The sequence below is a fragment of the Acomys russatus genome, chromosome 18 (assembly GCF_903995435.1).
Source record: "Acomys russatus chromosome 18, mAcoRus1.1, whole genome shotgun sequence".
In the NCBI taxonomy this organism is placed as follows: domain Eukaryota; kingdom Metazoa; phylum Chordata; class Mammalia; order Rodentia; family Muridae; genus Acomys; species Acomys russatus.
Window position 1 is genome coordinate 8,514,817 of NC_067154.1, and position 20,820 is coordinate 8,535,636.

The 20,820-nt window shown below is 46.6% G+C and overlaps 1 protein-coding gene across 1 annotated transcript in view; it reads left to right on the forward strand.

The window, feature by feature from the left end:
* The window catches only part of Nuggc (nuclear GTPase, germinal center associated), a 39,380-nt gene extending 18,853 nt beyond the window's left edge, over window positions 1-20,527 (forward strand). Inside the window, exons 10-18 of the mRNA XM_051161046.1 lie at window positions 2,195-2,300; window positions 3,277-3,410; window positions 8,122-8,286; window positions 12,359-12,516; window positions 13,776-13,914; window positions 15,076-15,184; window positions 15,602-15,738; window positions 17,126-17,216; window positions 20,322-20,527. Coding sequence (XP_051017003.1) covers window positions 2,195-2,300; window positions 3,277-3,410; window positions 8,122-8,286; window positions 12,359-12,516; window positions 13,776-13,914; window positions 15,076-15,184; window positions 15,602-15,738; window positions 17,126-17,216; window positions 20,322-20,467 — 1,185 coding nt within the window. The 3' untranslated portion in view covers window positions 20,468-20,527. The remainder of the gene's footprint in view (window positions 1-2,194; window positions 2,301-3,276; window positions 3,411-8,121; window positions 8,287-12,358; window positions 12,517-13,775; window positions 13,915-15,075; window positions 15,185-15,601; window positions 15,739-17,125; window positions 17,217-20,321) is intronic.
* The last annotated feature ends 293 nt before the right edge of the window (window positions 20,528-20,820 follow it).

The window sequence follows — 20,820 nt, forward strand, 5'->3', positions numbered from 1 at the left end:
TAGTTTTGAGACAAGCCTTGGCTGTCCTGAAACTCACTTTGTAGACCAGTCTGGTCTCGAATTCATAGAGATCCACCTGCCTCTGCCTCCCCAGTGCTGGGATTATAGGCCACTAACATGACCCATCTCCATCCTCACTTTCCTTGAGTACTAGAGGGAAAGAGGAGAGTGGGTACTTTGTAAACTGTTCCGTTCTTTTCTTCCTCACTCTAACTCTTCTGAGACTTACATCTCCGTCTAACTTGGCTGCTATGATGGAAACAGCATTAGAAACAACAGACATGGGCATTTCTCACAGACCTGGAGGCTGGGAAGGCCAAGGTCAAGGGCATGGCATATGTGGTGTCTGGGGAATGCTCACTTCCTGGTTCACAGTGTGATGGCCGTTTTCTCCCTGCGTTCTCATGTGAAGGAAAGGGGTGGGGCATCTGGAATATTTTTATAAGGGGACTAATCCTGTTCATAAGAGCTCCACTTTGTGGCTTAGTCACTTCACAGTCGTTCTACTTCCTGAAAACTACAACTTCAGGGAATCTGATTTCAACTGATGGACTTTCCACTAATATTAATTTTATACTTCTTTTTTTCTTTGATAACAAAAATGTCTTCTATTGCTAAATGAGAACACGATCTTCTTAAATACCTTCTAAGTGACTTCAATTAGAACTGCACCAGTAAAATACTTGCAAACCGACTTCAAGAACACATTTATAAAACAAAACAAAACAAAACAAAACAAAAACAAAAACCAGCCACCAAAACCAAGTTGATTCATCCCTGAGATTCCAGGATTACTTCACATATGTAAATCAGTTCTGTAATTCACTGCATACGACATTAAAGGGAAAAAAATCGCATGGTCATCTCACTACATCTTTTCATGATGAAATCCTAGAGAATCTGGAAATATAGGAAGATGCCTCAACATTAAAAATAAAGTGCTGCACCTTGAAATGAGTATGATAATTCAGTGAGACACTTTTGTGGATCTGGGAGGACTTAGGAGCTGTGGGTAAACATGATCACATGCACAGAATGAAATTCTCAAGCACTTACAAAAGCTCTTTTAAAAAGAAACTTTTAACTTTAATAGAACACAGAGAAAGTTTTGTTTTTATAGGACATTTCTTTGTCTGGTTTTGTGCTGGGAAATGTTTTTAAAAAACAAGCCATTTAAAACAAAACAGTAGCACCTCCCGCTTCTGATGTGCACTGTGTACCAGCTTCTGTGTGGTAAGCAGACCCAGCATTGCCACTCAGGCAGAGGTAGGACGCCACATGACAGCCAGCACTCACGGGCAGGAACACGTCGCCTCCGCTAACCTCTGCCAACAATGCATATTTGTGTGCTTTCAGTGTCTGGTTCTGGGACTTTGCCTAGGGCCTCACACATGCTAAGCACACACTTCACTGCTGAGCTCCACCCCTGGTCTCATGTTACTTACAAACACTCACTTTCCTAAGCAGGATCTTCCTCTGCACACTTACATTGGAGTCATTTTCACTATGCATTTCCTGCTATAGTTGAAAATGTAACTTCACAGTTAAGAGAAGATTGCCCAGGCATCAGTTTCCTTGTGATCCTGCTAATAGTGGACAGCTGCCAATGCTTAACAATAGCAATAATGTTGGCTGCCGAGGTGGCTTAGTTGGGAAGGTCCTTTCTATTCAAACAGAAGGTTCTGGCTTCAGATCCCCAACACCCACACAAAGAGCTGAGTGTGGGCGAGGTGCCTGAAATCCTGGTGCTGGAAGGCAGAGCTGGGAGGAGGCCTGGGGCATTCTGGCAGCCACTATACCTAAAGCTGTGAACTTCAGGTTCAGTGAGAGACTGTGACCATAGTGATAGTGATGGTGATGATGATGGTCATAGTCATGGTGATGCTGATGCTGATGCTGATGCTGATGGTGATGGTGATAATTATAATGATGATGATAGTGATGGTAATAATATGGAGAGCAATTAAGGAAAATACTTCAATCCCTGACCTCAACATACATGTGCACAGTTACACACATGCACTCACGCACGCATGCACGCACACACTTCATGTCTGTTTGTCGCTCCCTGAGGCAATCTTGCAGAACTGAAAGCAAAAGAGCTGAGGTTGCTGAGAGTTCCGTTGGGGCATCTGTGGTGCTTCTTTCCCCACACTCGTCCTATTCTGTTCTTTATGTGTCTCTCCTACTGCAGAGAAAACTGCCAGCTGACTCGAAGGTTCTGGGAGCCTTGGATCTAGTGTACACGGTCAGTGCCCATGAATACTGGCAGCAGGCCCTCCTTACTGAGGAAGAAAGTGGTAATGTCTTTTTTTTTTTTTTTTAACCTCAACCACTAAGATTTTAAAGAATAAACTTGGTACCCTAAGCCTCCTGCTTTAGAATTTTCCTTGCATAGGAAAGTCTTATTCCTACTCACCACAGTTTCTATACCTATTAGCGTGTATTGTGTGGTGTGTGTGTGTGTGTGTGTGTATGTGTGTGTGTGTGTGTGTGTGCTGTGTGATCATGTTTTTCTCCTTGCATTGTTCTGTGTCTGAGACCGAAATTCTTCTCTAATCCAAGTCTTACCAGTGTTAGTAAGACTCAAGGCACTGCGTTGTCATTTCCTTACTGTGCCGTTTGTGAGTCTCCAATTCCCCAGCTACAGGCATTAAACAAGTCAATGAATGTATATTGCATGCTTGCCTGCAAGAGCAGGGAATTCGAAGGCATGGCTCCAGGCTGAGAGTGGTGGCACACACCTTTAATCCCAGCACTCAGGAGGCAGAGGCAGGCGGGTTGTTGTGAGTTCGAGGCCAGCCTGGTCTACAAAGCGAGTCCAGGACAGCCAAGGCAACACAGAGAAAACCCTGTCTCTGGGGACGGGGGTCGGGGGGAGGGGGCAGGAGGGAAGGGCATGGCTCCTTCCTTTGCGTACTTTTGAGTCTAAATAAGGAGCCAGTAATCCCTTGTGTGCAAAGATGAAAGGGAAACCCAGACTTATGTTGGCCCTGAGCACAAAGGAAAGCTGGAAACTCGCGAGGCCCACGTCTATCTGCGGGCTCTTGGTAACCACATGAGGATTCAAGATGGCTTTTAGCCTGAGCCTAACGGGAACTACGTCTACGCATATCTCAGTAGATGTGTAGAAGAGTGAATGAATAGAGGTTAAGAAACAGAAGTGTGACATGTTCCTCAAACCAGGGGCACTGCCTCATGAACCACCATTAGTCATTCTATTGATTAAAAATGCCTGGTCTTTTCAGTATTATTTGTGTTGTTTGTGAATTCCAGAAATCCCCAAGTTAAGAGAATATATTAGGAAAAGGCTCCTGGACAAGAAAAGGAGGCTGGTGACCAAGTATGTGACCGAAGCCTTTGGCCTATTGCTCCTCACAGACACCTTCAACTCCGAGGAAAGCCTGCTGGTAAGGAAGACCCCGGGGTTGTCTCACACACTGCCTGGGCAGGAACAAGTTAGGAAGACCTCAGGATTGTCCCAGACTCTGCATGGGATGGGGTGGGGGTTTGTCTTAGTTAGCTCAGTTGTCAACTTGACACATCTGGGAAGAGGAAACTGCCACTGTGGGAGTGCCTCCATCAGATTGGCCAGTTGGTATGTCGGGGTGGCATTTTATTGATGTAGGGGCCCCCAGCCTACTATGGGCACTGCCACCCCTATACAGGTGGGGCTGGGCTGTATAAAAAAGCTGGGTTAGTAAGCCAGATGGAGCAATCCAGTACACAGTGTCCCTTCAAGTGCTCTGCTTCAGTTCCTGCCTTGAATTCCTGCCTTGGCTTCCTCCATGATGGTCCTTAAGCTTTAGCATAAGTGAACCCTTTTCTTTGCTAGTTGGTCATGGTGTTCATCAAAACAAGATGGCACAGTAGGTCATTCCCCTTTGCTACACCAGGAAATTAACTTAGGAAAGTTTTTTCTTTGCCTGGCAGTGGAAGATAAGAAGCCTTTAGAGTCTAAGAAGAGAAAATGGTAACAAAAGGGTGAAAATTGTAACATTTAGGTAAAAAGAGAAAGGAAGAATGCTTTACCTGGACAGATGCATGGAAAGGAAAACATGAGGATATTTGGATTCTTGAACAAATATCCAAAGACTTGAACAAGGTTGCATGTATTTACATGATGACTGGGGTGACTTGGCTTATATATAACCCCGTGGGCCACAGACAAGCCATGATTGTCTCAGAGATGGTGCTTGCAGTCTAAAAGATAGCTTATCTGTCCATGGCTTTCCTTCGTGTCCTGGTGAGGTCCATGCTCCAATGCCAGGAAAGGGGGGAGGGGGCTCCCAGAGGCTGACGAGATCCTGAGGATACAAAGGCAGATAAGAACTACTGACTCACCCGCAGAAGGCTGCCAGGCAAGTACCTCAGCATTCATAGGCACGCAAGGGTCACATAAAGGCAGGTGCATGCATGGGCAAGTGTAGACCACATGGAGATAGACTGACTGACAAGCATAGGCTGACAAAGGCTGCTGACATCAACGTTATACGTATGAAGAATTCTGCCCCAAATGGTTATATAAGAGACTACATATCTTTTGGGGTCCCAAGACAGCCACGTATTGGCCACTCTGTGCTGACTCTTAGTCCCCTGGATGTCCATGTTTTAGTTGACTCATACACGATATCCTGACTCTCAGTGCCGCGTTGTGTAAACCTTAACTGTCCTGTAGGGACCTCTTCCCCACAACTTGCTCTCAGAATCTCAGTCTGCGTAAATTACTTTCCTTGTCGCTGTGACAAAACGCCTGGCAGGAAAAAAACTTAAGTCAGGAAAGTCACTCTGGCACAGTTCAGGAGATACATTGCAGCTGGGCCACTTGCAGCTCAGCTTGCTCACGTTTTGTTGGCCAAACAGTCAACAGGGAGCTCTGAGTAGACAGGAGGCTGCCCTGTAACCGTTTAAGTCCACCTCTGCTGACCTGCGGTCCTGTGTGTGTCAGCAAGGGCCCATGTCCAAAGGGTTCCACAGCCTCCCCAAACAGAGCCACCAGGTCGGGGTGAGTAGTTCAAACACACGGCCCATAAGGGGCATTTCATATTGACCTTAACAGGAAGTGTAGTAACACTGTGAAAGGAAACAAGGCTTTCAGCAAAAGCCTAAACATTTATCTTCATAGTCTAGAATGCAGAACTTTGGGATGCACATTTAAAAATTATGTTTTGAGCTGGGTGCGTTGGCCCATGCCTGTAATCCCAGCGCTCAGGGAGGCAGAGGCAGGTGGATTGCTGTGAGTTCGAGGCCAGCCTGGTCTACAAAGTGAGTCCAGGACAGCCAAGGATACACAGAGAAACCCTGTCTCGACCACTCCCCCCCCCCAAAAAAGTCTTTTTTAACAAATGCTTTGCCACAGAAATGAACAGGTTTCTCATTGATAGATGACTGCCCCCCCACCCCACCCCACACACACACCAAAAGAGAGCTAACTGCTAAAGTAGAGACTTGAAGACGTAGGGAGAAACATCAGCCCCCTCACTCAATGGCTAACTGTATTGTTTCTTTCTAAGAGATGAAGGTATTGTGACATCAGCCAGACTGTATGTGAAAACAGAATCCAGACACACACCCTAGTATGAGGTGTCCAGCAAACCAGCCCCCTACCCACCATACCCAGCTCAGGAAGCCAGTCTTCCAAGGTCTCCAAGTCTGAAGACTTAGGGTCAAAGGTCAGACTGCCATCTCTAGGAACAATCTTGGCAGCTGGACAACAGCTCTTGCAACCAACAGCTCCAAGAGGCCAGAGCTTGATGACTAGTTTCTCTAGCCTTTAACCAGCCAGAGAAAACTAGTTATGAATCCCTAACTAACCACACGGGGCTGTTGGGGGGGGGTGCAGAGTAGGTGGAATGTGGGATGCTGCAGTCTCCAAATTCACTCAATAGTAGTTCTGAGTAAATAGCATTTGCTTTTCTCACTCAGTTGACCTTTGTCTATTTCCACAGCTAGGTCTCAACTAGTCTGACTTCTTACTGTACTGGGAAAGGGAGGGGCTAAGTAGGCTCTTGGAAGAGGTCCTGGGCCTGGGCCTGGCCTGGGGAAAGTAGGGCAGGGATGAGCCTGACAGGTGGCAAGATGGCAGAGACAGAGACCCAAGCTCAATGTGAAAAGGAGCAGGGCAGCAAGTTGACCAAGTGACAGATTTGAAAGACTCTGTAAAGGGGGCTGGATCAGATGCAGCTGTGTTTGCATCTTCATCACACTTCTTAGGCTTTGTTTTGGCTTAGCTGCAGGAGAGAAAACAAAGCAAAACTCCTGGTATCAGAGATCTTTTCTCTTTTTCTTTTCTGATTTGACTGTTGTCCTCTGAAATGGCTGGGGAATGGGTTTGACCTTCCAATTTCCTGAAAAAAAGTTCTGCGGGGGTGAAATCTGCCTTTTTTGCCCAACACAAGATTGCTTTTGGAAGTGCCCATGGAAAAAGAATCAAATGTGATTCTGTGAGCGGGTGGTTTGTTTTACAAACACAAGGTATTTTGGGACGAGTCCATCGGTGTTGCCCGCACGGAGGTGCAGCCGTGGGGGGCTCATCCTTGTCTCCAGACCTAAGCCATGCAAGGCCCGGGAGGCAGAGGCTGATGGGAACGTCACTGAGGGAGGTCTGAGGGAATTGAGGCAGCTTTCCTCAAAATTCCTTGGCTTCTGATATTGGTCTTAGTTCTTTGACAGAAAGTTGGAAGGCGAGTGTTCTGCCAGTGCCTTTGAATTCCTGAAAAAGAAAGAAAGAAATCAACCCTAAAATGCAAGGGCTTCATCATTTTTTTTTTTTCAAGATTGTGTGTCTAACCAAAAGTTTAGATTTTGGCGGTGGTTAGTGATTTTTAAGTGCAGCCATTAGTTTTAGGCTCAGTAGGAAGCTGGTCATGACATTTCAGTGTCAGTGAGTCTTGGAGTGATTCATACAAAGTCTCAGCCTCCCCTCTACTGTTTAAATCTAACATTTTCTAGCAAGATTGTTCTGGGAAACTCATCATTGCCGACACTGTCATTGCATAGGCCTCTTGGTGTGTCATTTTGAGGACACAGATGGATAGCTCCCCACACACGTGGCCTGGCCACCATCATCCTGTTGTGACGTCACTATAACCTATGCAGTCCATGGCTGCATGAACCATCGTCATACAATGCATGCCTGTGTGTTCTTCTTCCTCACCCTGCAGATTCTTCTGTGACGACGGATCATAGCTTTAATTCTATGACCTTATAGCTTTGCTGCTCAAAGTTTGGTTGAAGGTCCAGAGGATCCGTTCACTTGGGGCCTGAGAAGGGACGCAAAATCTTAGGCCTTTAGATATTAAGGTTGAAGAAACATCGATGTCTTAGAAACACTTACCCTCAAAATGACTTTGTATAAATCAAAGACCATTAAATGCTTGCCAATTCAGATGTCATTGAGAAGATTTGTTTTCTTTTAAAATATTTATACATTTTATATTGCTGTGTATTGATCACATATCCCAGTGAGTTTCTTTTTTTTTTTTTTTTTTTTTTTTTTTTAAGATGTATTTATTTATTTATTATGAATACAGTGTTCTGCCTGCTTGTACCCCTACAGGCCAGAAGAGGGCATCAGATCACATTATAGATGACTGTGAGTCACCATGTGGTTGCTGGGAATGAAACTCAGGACCTTCAGAAGAGCAGTCAGTGCTTTTATCCACTGAGCCATCTCTCCAGCCCAGCCAATGAGTTTCATTATGACATTTTCATACCTGTGTATAATGTATCATGGTCATATTCGCCCCTGATCTTTGTCTTGTCTTGATCTTACTCCTCCTGGTGCCCTGGAAATTGTCTTCTCATAACAACTGAATTGTTATTTGGTAAAAGATGAATGATTTTTACAATATGAAGAGAAACCAGAGTATGGGCAATTATTCAGACTTATTTTCCCCAAATAACCTGCTAGATTTTACACCCCTAATCAGTTGCAACAGGCGTTTTTGTTCTGTTTCCCATCTAAGAAACCCGAGGAGGTCTGTGCACTGAGGATGCCTGCTGGGGACAATAAGGATAAATCTATTCTGGGTGAATTACAGGCGGATGTGTGTGCTGGCGACAGGTTTCCATGGGAACAGAGTCTGGGGACTCTAATGCTCCTTGTGACCTTGTCCCTAGACTGAACACCTGAGCATGGGTGGCCTGCGGAGATTTGTGGAGGAGAAGATGGAGCTGTTGGAGGAAGCTATTGAGCAGTGCTTTGCTCGCATGGAGCAGCCCCTGCAGACGGGGGTCCAGGTGGCCAGGACTTCCTACCGCCGCGTCCTTGGGGCATGCTTGGTGGTGAGTGGCTTTCTCCCAGGAACACCCGTACTCTGCAGCAAGGTCAGCTTGATCTCCAAATGCCTCTTACACTATCTTCTTGCTTTCTAGAAAGAGCTAGAAGAAAGCTGGGTGTGGTTGCCCACACTCATAACCTTACCACTCTGGGGGATGGCTGAGTTGCGGGCTAGCCTGGGCTATGTTGTAAGTTCCCAACTAACCTGAGGTGCTGTAAGAGTGAATCCCTATCTTAAGAACCCCAAGTCAAAATCAGCCAAGCAAGCAAACAAACAAACAAAAGACAGTAGGGGAAGAGGGAAAATTCTACACAGGAAATCCTCTGCATAGAGAGTGTTTGCCTGTGGCTTGTGGAGAACGTTAAGTCAACAGTCCAACAGTAGCAGAGCTGGACCTCCCAGTTTGAGTTTCTTAGTTGGAGAGTCAGTACCACTAAACGTCCACTGCAAACCCTGGGCAAGGCGTGAACCACTCAGCATGTCAAGCCCTTCTAGAGATTTCTTGATCTCTTCTGTAGAATATCTCTTGGCATTGATGCTATTGTCACTACTGTTAGGTAGAGGGAGTACCTTGCAGGCTGTCACAAATAGTTGTATGTATCAATCGCTTGTATTAGATTGCTCAAGGATTTACCGCTCAAGGATGGAGCTGTAAATACAGGTAGAATTCTGTACGTTCTGTCATATTGCTCAGGCAGCCATGGCAGGGTATCACAGACACAGGGGATGACTTGACCAATAGGCACAGCTCAGGGTCAGATGCTAGCAGTGTTTGCTAAGACCTCTTTCCTTGACCTGGAGACAGTGGCCTGCTCATGGTGCCCTTACATATTTTCTTTCTTTCTTTCTTTCTTTCTTTCTTTCTTTCTTTCTTTCTTTCTTTCTTTCTTCCTTCCTTCCTTCCTTCCTTCCTTCCTTCCTTCCTTCCTTCTTCCTTCCTTCCTTTCTGCCTGTCTCTGTCTGCCTGTCTGTGTGTGTCTGTCTGTCTGTGTGTGTGTGTGTGTGTGTGTGTGTGCATGTGCTGCACTCCTAATGTCTCTCTCATAAGTACACCCATCAGAAAGGCTCCACCTTTGTGACTTCACTTAACCTTAATGGCCTCCTTAAAGGCCCTATCTCTAAATACAGTGATATTGAGTCTTAGAACTTGAACACGCAGGCTTTGGAAGAGCCATGATTGTGTCTATAGTGCCCATTAGCTTAAGGTGTGGTGATGTATCTGTGTGGTAGGGCGAGATGGAAGCCTCTGGTTCTGTGAGTAAGACTCAAGTAGCTGTTTTTGAAATTACTTTGAAAGTCAGAACATCAACCATGGAAAGTCATGAGCCTTCCGCACGGAGAGGAGTGACATCTCCTACCACTAGTGAAAAGCCAGCTTACTGTGCCAGCTCTAGGACCCTTGGAAACATGTCTTCCAGCCTCCCTCACATGACTGTAACCCCAACCAGACCTGATTAGCCCCAGGGAAAGCCCTGGGCCAGAAGTGGCAGCCAAAGCACCCCCAAGTCCCCCTCCCAACTCAGAATCTGTGAGAGAGGATAGATGTTTACTCTCACCTTTTAAGTCCTCTTACACTACATTTACCTACTGTTTCCTAGCAATAGTTTCTACTTTTTGGTTGAATAAGCCAGATCATAAAAAGAGAATGGCTGAGGAGTGCTAGAGGACAAAGTCATGCAGGAGAGGAACATCTTTGAGACAGATTGCTGTGACAGGGAGGGCTGTCAGTTATCCTGAGGCCTCACCAACAGTCCACGCCACCACCGCTCCCTCCATCAGTCCACCCCAGCACCGCTCCCTCCATCAGTCCACGCCACCACCGCTTCCTCCATCAGTCCACGCCACCACCGCTCCCTCCATCAGTCCACGCCACCACCGCTCCCTCCATCAGTCCACCCCAGCACCGTTCCCTCCATCAGTCCACGCCACCACCGCTCCCTCCATCAGTCCACGCCACCACCGCTCCCTCCATCAGTCCACGCCACCACCGCTCCCTCCATCAGTCCACGCCACCACCGCTTCCTCCATCAGTCCACGCCACCACCGCTCCCTCCATCAGTCCACGCCACCACCGCTCCCTCCATCAGTCCACCCCAGCACCGCTCCCTCCATCAGTCCACGCCACCACCGCTCCCTCCATCAGTCCACCCCAGCACCGCTCCCTCCATCAGTCCACGCCACCACTGCTCCCTCCATCAGCCCTTCAGTGCCATATTTCTCTGTGACTATAAGTATGTTCAAGGAGCACCTAGCTGATAAACAGGTAGTTCTCTTGTGGTCAGACATTAGGACAGACATTTATACACCATCACCATCTCTTACTTAACACGGTCTAAAACTAAGAGAGTGGTAAAGTGAATTATCCTGAATCTGTATGTATTACTTTATGAATTATTTTTCCTGCTGCTGTGAAGCAACTTAATGGAGGAGAGGCTTGTTTTGGCTCACGGTTTAGAGGATACAGTCCACCAAGGCAAGGAGGGCACATCTCTTTTGATGGTGGTGGAGGGAACTTGCAGCATGAAGTGAGGCTTGTGTTCCAGGACAGCAAGGGCTACTTGGAGAAACCCTGTCTCAAAAAACCAATAAATAAACACATAAATTAATTAATTAAATTAAATTATTTTTGGGATGTGTTTAGGAAGGGAGGGAGACAGGGAAGGAGAGCTATTATACCATATAATATATATTATACCATACTGGGTAGTTATTCTCTTAAAATAAATCGTTGTCAAAAGCTGATGATGAAGCTGGGTCTGGTGGTGCACACCTGTAATCCCAGCACTCAGAAGGCAGAAGCAGGAGAATCTCTGTGAGTTCGAGGCCAGCCTGGTCTACAAAGCTAGTCCAGGACAGCCAGGACTACAAGAGAAACCCTGTCTTGAAAAACAAAACAAAACAAAACAAAACAAAAAAGTCATGGTGTCCTCTACTGAACTTTCAGCAAACACATTTTTGTTGTCCTTACTTGATCACTATCTAGATAAAATTATTATTTTACATCTCTAGCCATATAGTAAATTTTTCTCCCTCTGATTTCTGGACTTATTAGCTTGGGGAAAATACCAAAGATATACATACCCAATTGTTTTTCATTAAATAGTCAACAAAATGTGTACTCTTCCTCAGGGATTTCAAGAAATATATTTACTGTTAGATCACTCACTATTTGAGTCACTGTCAGATGTGGACATAAAGGTTCAGTGAGACGTTGGGCCTGAGCTCAACAAGCTAACTGGAGAGTCACAAGGGAGGAGACAGTCAAATCAAAGATTGCCTGGAAAGGCGACTTAGTGTATTGGTGACAAAATATCCAGTAAAACAAACAGCTTAAGAGAGTGTCAGGTGGTGGTGGTGGTGCACACCTTTAATCCCAGCACTCGGGAGGCAGAGGCAGGCGGATTGCTGTGAATTCGAAGCCAGCCTGGTCTACAAAGCAAGTTCAGGATAGTCACGGCTACACAGAGAAACCCTGCCTCAAAAAAACCAAAACCAAAACAAAACAAAGAGAGTAAGGGCTTGTTTTGACCCACCCCCTTTGGTTTGGGGGTACACTCCATCGTGGTAGGGAAAGTGTGGCTGCAGGAGTGTCAGGCAGCTGCTCGCCTCGAATCCGCAGCCAAGAAGCAGAGAGAGAGAGAGACGAATGCTGGCGCCTCACTTACTTTCTCCTTTGTGCTCAGTCTGGGACCATAGCTGGTAAAATGGTGTCATCCACGTTTGGGGTTGGTCTTCCCACCTCAGTCAATTCGATCTAGAGTTGGATTAAGCATGCCCAGAGGTTGCATCCTTACTGATTCTAGAAGCTATGAAATTGACATCAGTATTAATTGTCACATGGGTTTGTGATTGATATGAGCCCAGGACCCTTTAGAAGCCCAGGCAGAGGCTCCCAGTCAACCTAGAGATGTAACCATGATTGCTCGGTGGCTTAGGGACGTATTTAAAGGCCGTATTGTCTCTGTTTCCATCCCATGATTCTTAGGAATGGCCTTTGAACAATGGCGATGAGAATTCGGCTATAGGATATTCTAGTTCATTCCACTGACTTGCTAACTCACTGTTCCATTGTCTAGAGGAGTAGAGGAAACCAAGGTTTTCACCAGACCCTGAAAGCTGTTTGCCTGAAAAATGGCGTCTATGCCTCCAGGACTCTGGCCAGAATAGACCTGAACGAAGCCCTGTCGCAGCCTATCTATGACCAGATCGACCCTGTGTTCGGGACCATTTTTAGGTAAAGAATCTCTCATTTTGCTCTCGTAAATACACATCTGCGGGCCATCAAGCGGGAGTCTCGGGTTTAGGAATTTATTTTTTTGGCCCTGGAAGTGTAAAGAGTAGCTGGTTATTCGAGATGGAAAGCTTAGCTTCTGGCAAAACACAAAAGCCATCCTGGTGTGGTTTACTTTAAAATTTCCCATCCTGACCCAGAGTACAGATGTAGATGTTTCTCTCAGACTAATATTATGATTGCCGTTATTTTTTTAAATCTCTCCTTCGTGCAGCAGGGGATTCGTTTTCTTAGGGACCTGAGCCCTGAGACGGGGTATTTTGATTGGAGGGCGTGGAATAAAGCAAGCACAAAGCCTTCATTCCCCAAGTGTGAAAAAGAAGAAAAAGGCCCCAGGAGGATGTTGTGTGTTTCTGGTGCATGCACACTCGATGCTCATGAACATGAGTTGTGGCCAGTGTCCATTCTCCATGCCTGTTCATTCCCTGACCTGTAGTTCTTCCGTCCAACACAAAGGGGTTCTCCAGACTCCTAGTACAGCAGCCTGGCCCCAAGTGTCCTTTTTCTGTCCCCACCATTTTTTAAACATTCGATCATGCCATACGAACCCTACCCGACCTTGTCAGACCGACTTAGAACAGCGCTCAGTACAACCTGCCTCTGCTGTTCTAGAAGGCATAGTTTACATCATCAAAATGCTTTCTGAACTCTACACAGTGGAGTCCTTTGCACATGTCCCTTGCACATGATCAAACAGACCATGAAGAGCCCTGAGACTTTTCCAGTGACATCAGATCATGAAAAACACTCCAGGACTCAAAGCTCAGGCTTTCTTCTATGCAGACTGCTGCTTCTTCCTTCTCAGATATTCTAAAGGGGATAACTTCTCCTTCTTTTTACTTTTTTACATCTCACACACTTTTGAAGGGTCAAGTCCCACCCTCCCTAATGCAAGCACTGGCAATCTATAGACAGTGAATTTTGAGGTGAGCCCAGCCTCTGTCTCAGGCATGTCAATCATTCTCTCTGTACCCCAATTTTCTCATCTGTAAAATAGGCACCATTACACTAACCACCTAGACCTTGAGGCTAAAGGCCTAGAACAGCCTTGTGTCTGGCACACTGTGGGGATCTGATGACTGTTAACCTGGCATTGGTTTCTCTCTTTAACGTAATAGAAGAAAACCAGCTTGTTTCGTGCCCATCTTGTCTTGGTAGTCACACCACAGTCACTTAACCAATCACACTGCTTCCTCCCATAGGGACGGGAGGCCCGCCGGCTCTGCTCTGATGCAGCACATAGATGCTTTCAAACACACTCTGGAGGAGAGAATGGCAGAGACTGGAATTAGAAGTGGCTGGAAATACGATGGACACAAGAGAAGCTTCCTGATCCAGGAGGTTTGTTCCTCAAAGAGGGTGGTGGAGATGAGCCATGGCAGGACGGGATGCGAGGAAAGGTCCTTAGACCGCCAGGGAGCATGGCATAGAGCACTGAGGTGAGCTTTGTTCCATGGAGAGGCAGTTAACAGGAGCCCCTGAGGTGGTAAGGCTGACCCAGAGCCCAGAATAGTCACAGAAGACTTAAGTGTATAAAAATGTGCATCCCGTAATATGATTGTCACTTACTGCTCCATCATTTCTGCCAATTTTATGAAGAAGCCAAAGAAGCAAAGCTTAAAGGAGCCATCATCATCATCATCGTCACTGTTGCTATTCCTATCGCCATCGTTATTGTTTTAAGTCATTGGCTAGTGTTGAAGACTCCAGGCTCTTGGTCTGGGCACTGCGAGGCTCCTTTAGGACATCGTGACCCTCTGGATAGAGTTCTTGGCCAGGGGGAGCTGGCGGCTGAGCTGTCGAGATGACATGTGGGCAGCTGTATTAGTTAGCTTTCCCAGTTGAATCCTGACAAGAGCAAATTAAAGAAGGAAGGGCTTTTCTTGGCTCACAGTTTGAGGGTTCCGTCCACCACTGACGGAGAGTCGTGGCGGCAGGTACTCACGTTGCACCCGCATTCAGGAAACAGTGAGTGATGAATACGGGTGTTAACCTTGCTTTCTTCTTTTAGTGGAGGCTGGGACTCCACTCAGTGGAGTGGTGCTATCTGTTGTTTTTGTTGTTGTTATTATTATTATTATTATTATTATTATTATTATTATTATTATTATTATTTTGGTTTTTTGAAACAAGGTTTCACTGTGTAGCCTTGGCTGTTCTGAACTTGCTTTGTAGACCAGGCTGGCCTAAAATTCACAGAGATCTGCCTGCCTCTGCCTTCTAAGTGCTGGAATTAAAAGTGTGTGCCACCACCGCCTGGTGCTATCCATATTTAATATAAAATTTATATAGATCTGCTAACCTAATCCATATAGCCCTGCACGAACATGCCCAGAGGCTTGTTTCCTTGGCTATTCTAGATTCTGTCAAGTCGATGATAGTGTCATCACGACAGCTAATCCTAACACAAGGCAGGGGGATGGGGTGGCAGGCACCCAGGCACACACGAGGAACCGTCAGAGGAACCGTCTCAAATGGCCTTGTGTAAACGTGCTTTCTCAGATAAGTGCCATCCTGGGAGGCCTGGAGGGCCACATCCTCCGAAGGAAGAGGAAGATCTATGAGTCTGTCACCAGCTCCATCCAAAACGACCTGAAGGCCTGCTATGAAGGTGGCACTTCCTCTTCCTGGTTTTCTGGGATCCTCCTATCTCCTGCTAGCTCCCTGCTCTGCTGGCTTCTTTATAGGAATCCATATCTCCAGCCTAAGTTCTGGTAACACTCTCTACCTACGTGTTGAAACAATTGCAGGATTCAGGAAAGGAATAGGGGGACCCCTTTTTCTGCATGTTGCCTTAGTCCCTGGGCCATAGCTAAGGTTGCAGTTTCCACTTGTGCCTTCTTGAGTTTGCCTTAGGGAATGATTTTTTTCATTAGGTGCTATTATTTTTTTTAACATGATATGTGTGCGTATATATGTACATGTGTTTTTCTGCTTGCTTGATTGCATGTCTGATTTTTCTTCTCAGCAAGCCCTTATAGTCATGTGACCGCTGCTTTTTTTTTTTTTTTTTTTCTTACCCTGTCAGAGGCAGCTCAGATCACTGGCAAAAAAGCATGTGAGAGAATGAAGGATGCCATCAGAAGAGGGGTGGAGCGACAGGTGGCTGATGGCATGTTTGAGAGGGCTCAAGAGAGGATGTGGCACCAGTTCAGACAATTGAAGGTACTTTACAGCTGCAGGGGGAGGTCCTGTCCAGCTGCTACAGGAGAAACAGCAGACACCTGGGCCAAGCAGAGTTGGATGCCTCTGTACTGGGACTAGCCTACAGCCACAGTGCTCAGCATCCTTTCTTCCCTGCCACCAAGCATGGTTGTTGGCCATGTCATAGGATTGTGACTTTAGAAACACAACCCCTTCGGCTCTTTTCTGTGTCATTTCTCTCTGCGAAGCCATCCCTAGGGAGAGGGGCCGTAACAGTTAGGTGGGTGCTCCAGTCCTTGCACGTGTTCATTCACTGCCTCCCCAGCAAGTCTGTGAGGTGGGTGCTGCTGTCGTGTCCTTTCTATGTGTAAACAAACCCAGGCACAAGAGAGAAGAGGTCACACAGCAACCAAGAGGCAGACCTGGCTAGGTTGTGGTGCCGGTATCTCCTAATCTGAAGCTATATTGCTTTTTTAATAAGGGGGATGGCTCGGCTCCATACAATTTTGATTAAGCCAATGTCAGAATATGACCACAGATTAGTGGGTGGTAGGACCTGGCACAGGTTCAAGTTTGAGTCCATCTGTTTCTAAAATGGTTCCTAAGAGTCCTTTTGGACCAAAGCATCCTGTGGGCAATTTTGTTTGGGTTCTAGGTCTGTTAGCTTGCTACCTCCTTCCTCCCAAGTAATAGAAAACCTTCCTCTTCATCTCCTTAGCCCCTCCCTGGCCATATGAGGCTCCCAAGCCTTCTGATGTGGTTAAGGCTTCGCTGACTTCTGTCCCACCCACCAGAGGGCACTAGCTAGTGACAGCATCCGGCCAGCTCTCTTCACTAACCTCCCTGAGATGTTCTGATCCTGCTTCCTCCTGGCTGCACCCACTTCAGTTTTGGCAACCCCAGTCTCTGTTATACATAATAGCAGGGACTCCCGCATCCTCAGACTAGGTGACAGCTATCTTGTTTATTAGCAGCTGTTTGATTCCAGTCAGTTAGCATGGTATCAGAAATACACGTGAGAAACTGGCCAAGCTCTGTAGAGCCACTCTCCACAGAGTGCACAGGAATTGGACCATCAATGTGCTCAATGAAATAGTGTCGCTGAAAAGGTGCTAACACACTGACACGTACATAGGTAGCTCACACTGTAGACGTGTAAATAGATAAGAGTGGGTATGGTCATCCTATTTCCTGGTCCTTTTCTAAACGAAGACTATCAGCCAACTTTTAATTATTTAAATATTTTTGTTCTGGGCTCATCAGCATGCTTCAAGTTCTTCCTCCTTGGACCCGACTTTAACCATGGGTCACCCCATTCTGGTCATCCCCAGCTGTGGGATCGGGTGTACAGAGCCCACCTTCCCTCGGGCGGCTTTATCCTAACCAATCTGATGTCCTTGTCATGTAGCATGGAATCATTGAGAAGGTCAAGAGCAGCATCACCACCATGTTGACCCTCGCAGCACCTCAGGGAGACGGTCTCTACAAGGAGCTTGCAGGTAACTAGTAAATCTGTTAAATGAGGGCGGTTGTGTAGTGGCCCTGGCTGAGTTTAAAGCTACCAAAGTGGGGCTGGAGAGAGCACTCAATAGTAAAAGAGCACTGGCTGCTTTCCCAGAGGACCTGGGTTTAACTCCCACACTCACATGGTGACTCACAACCACCTGTATCTCTAGTCCGAGGAGAGCTGATGCCCTCTTTTGACCTACATGGGTACTGCACACACACGGTGCACGCACAAGTATGCAGGCAAAACACACATACACATTAAAAAATAAATCATAAAATTTAAAAGCACAGACATCAAGGTGATAATTTCTAGAACAAGTTATGCAGATGATGATTATATAATGGTCAGACTCTTCTGAGCACCCAACAGAGGCAGGTATTCCAACTTGGGGGGGGGGTGCCATCTTGTATAATTCTCCAGAATCCGCAGAGCTACTAGCTGCTCCCCATTTTTGAGATGCAGAAAAAGAGACTCAGCCCAGGTCATGCCCACTCCCAAGTTTTCATAACTGGCAACTGACAAACAGTAACCCACAAGCTCCCCTGCTGTGTCCATAAGTCTTTCTCCCACATTGCTGCCTCCTGAGGAAAGATTCCATCTCCTGCTGACAGAGGGAAAAGATTCTCCTGAGATACTAGGACCCTGGGAATGTGGCTTTGCTTCCCTTCGCTGCCCAGAGCTGTACGAGCTACCTAGCTACCCTGTATAAACTGGAGATGGTGACCAAGTGGGAGGGAAAGTAATCGATAAATTTCTGGCAAAAATTTACCTGCACAGCATCCCAGGAATCTAGAAATTTGCCCTCTCAGGTCTCGTGTGCGCACAAAATGGCACAGACAAGGTTAGGAGGACAGCACTGTTTATAGGACCACAGGGCGAGACGGCACAGACTTCTGTGAGCACAGCACAGGGGATGGTAGGCACACGGTTCGTAGGCGATGGAGCAATGGCTGAAAGCGGTGGATTATCACAGCCCAGGACCTAGCAGCATGAAGCAGTCCCCAGCATGTGTTGGAAAGAGGAAGAAAGTGACATGAGAAGGCGAGTGTGGCTGATGGGCATTTGAGAAAGAAGACTCCATGGTGACTTAAGCTTTATATCATTGTATCATACCTGCTGAAGGTCTTCCTGCTGCCCAGGCCTTGCAGACAGAGGGTATTGTCTCAAGTTTTATCTAAGTTCTATCTGCCTAGATGAAGCCCTTTTCTGTCTTCCCTCCCCCACCCCCACCAACACCAAGTGCACATCATGAAGGAAGACTGTGCCAGATGGCAAGGTGATAAAGAGGACCATATGGCAAACCACACATTTGGGTATTGCCTGGCCTGTCAGAGTGAAACCTCCCAGACTGCATAGCATGCATTTCCCTCCCCATTTAACAATAGAATAAAGTCACCTTCAAGGGTTCCTCCTAGGTGAAAGGCAGGCAAGAGCAAACCAGCAAGTCTACTGTATGGTGGGGGGTGGGGGTGGCAAAGACGGCCCCATCAGGAATGACATTTTGCTTTCTTTAGTTTAGTTTTGGTTTGGTTTCTTAAGACAGGGTTTCTCTGTGTAGCTCTGAGTATCCTGGAACTCACTCGGTAGACCAGGCTCGCCTCTGCCTCCCTCATAGCAGGACACGGGGAAGCTGTGTTAGCTGAGTTCTAGGGGGCAGCCTTGAACGGTGGTATGTAGGACTGTAGAGCAGTGAGGAGGAATGCCTTCCAGACGTGCGTCGGGGACAGACACCTTGGGTTCTAACTCACCTCCTGGCCATGGGTTCCATAGCAGGCCAGGCTCAGGCAGGTTGATCCAGGCCACCATTTGGGACATGGTGAGCTAACCATGGTTGGAGCCAGACCCAAGGTTCATCCGACATGTCTACTCTGGAGACTGTGTTGGCCAGAAGAACAGAGCTCGGGGATGTGGATATGGAAAGGCTGTATTTGAAGAAGTGGTCCACTCTGTGGTGGAAGTCATGTGTAGCACTGATGGAGGAGGATGGCAGGGTGGTGACTCTGGAAAAAGCTGCAGCCGGAGACCATAGGATGATGGCACATGCGAAGGCCAGGGCCACCAGAGAATCTTCTTACTCGGAAGGAGGGCAGCCTCCGCTGATGGCGTTGCACATTAAGGGGAGATGGTAGCTTTACTCAAGGTGCACCAATTTAAAAGTAGCTCAAAGACACAGTTAGATGAAGTCTAGCAAATGTCTATATACTGTGGCCTGGACCAGTTGTCCTATAATTACCCATCATAGCTGAGTGTGATGGCATACTGCCAGTGATCCCCGAACCGGGGAGCTGAGGCTGGAGGATTGCCTGGACTGTGTTGTGATGCCCTATCTGAAAAGAAAAAAAAAAGTTAAAACACACAGATAACTAACCAAACAAATCAGAACCAAAACAGAACTAAACAAAAAGTGTAAAGCAAACACCAAATTCAGCACAGTGAGGATGCAATCAGAATGCAGATTGGAAAGTGAAAACCTGCAATGCTAAGAGAGCAACGCAAATTCACTGGGATTGGAGGTTGGACAAGGACAGGGGATCTGAGGGACAGAGATCTATCTGCCTGGAGGTGGTGAGGGAAGACCCTACTGGATGCTCTGCTTTGTATATCCTTTCACAGGCTCTGAGGAGGCCTAAGTGAAGACCTGGAAGGTTCTAGGACTTTTCTTTTTTTTTTTAATATTGAATGTGTGTGTGTGTGTGTGTGTGTGTGTGTGTGTGTGTGTGTGTGTGTGTGTATCCTTGGAAACCAGAGGCATGGATGAGATTCCCCCAGAGGTTCTGTTTTGCACAGTGTGGATGCTGGAACCTGAACTTAGATCCTCTGCAAGAACAGTAGCGCTTTTAATAACCACTGAGCTCTCCAGCCTTGCAAGGCTTTTTAAGGGGTAGGCTCCTTTTACGGGTCGCTTTTCCCTAAGCAGGCTGAGATAAGCCTTCAGGTAACAAAGATACTGCCTGGCTCGATGGGGTCATCTGTCAAACAATGAACTAGGATTGCTTGCTGACTCTAGATCTTCTGTCTTTTAAGTGACAGGGCTCCTGAAGGGTCCATCTTGAGGAGATGTTGACTGCGCATGTGTGTCTGCTTCTCTCTGTAGATGTCAGGAGCGAACAGAAGGAGTTGGAGAAGCTCCACAGAAGTTTGAGGGAGGTTGCCGAGAATGCGCAGCTGCGGAGGGGCATGCAAGATTTCCTCCTGCGAATGTCCCCGAGCAAAGCAGGCCCCCACGGACCAAAACTTTAGTTTGGGAAGCTTAGATCTGAAGAGATGAAAATAGGCCTGGAGCCAAATAAACAGAATTATTGTTGGGTGATTTTTTTTTTTAAAAAAAAAAAAAAAAATATTCTCATCATTTGGACTGTCTATATAACATAAAAACACTACATCATTATTTCTGGTATAATTTTCTTTTATAGCCAAAAGGGGAAAAAAAACCCAAACAAACAAACAAATAAAAATTCTGTCATCTTGAGTCCTGAGTGAACTCTTAAGCTCTAAAGATAAGAGCCTTATAGATCACCAAAGACAAATATTTACATGTTAGAAAGCTTAAATGTCAAGTAGAAAGTTACATAATTCAGCCTCAGGCACCAGGC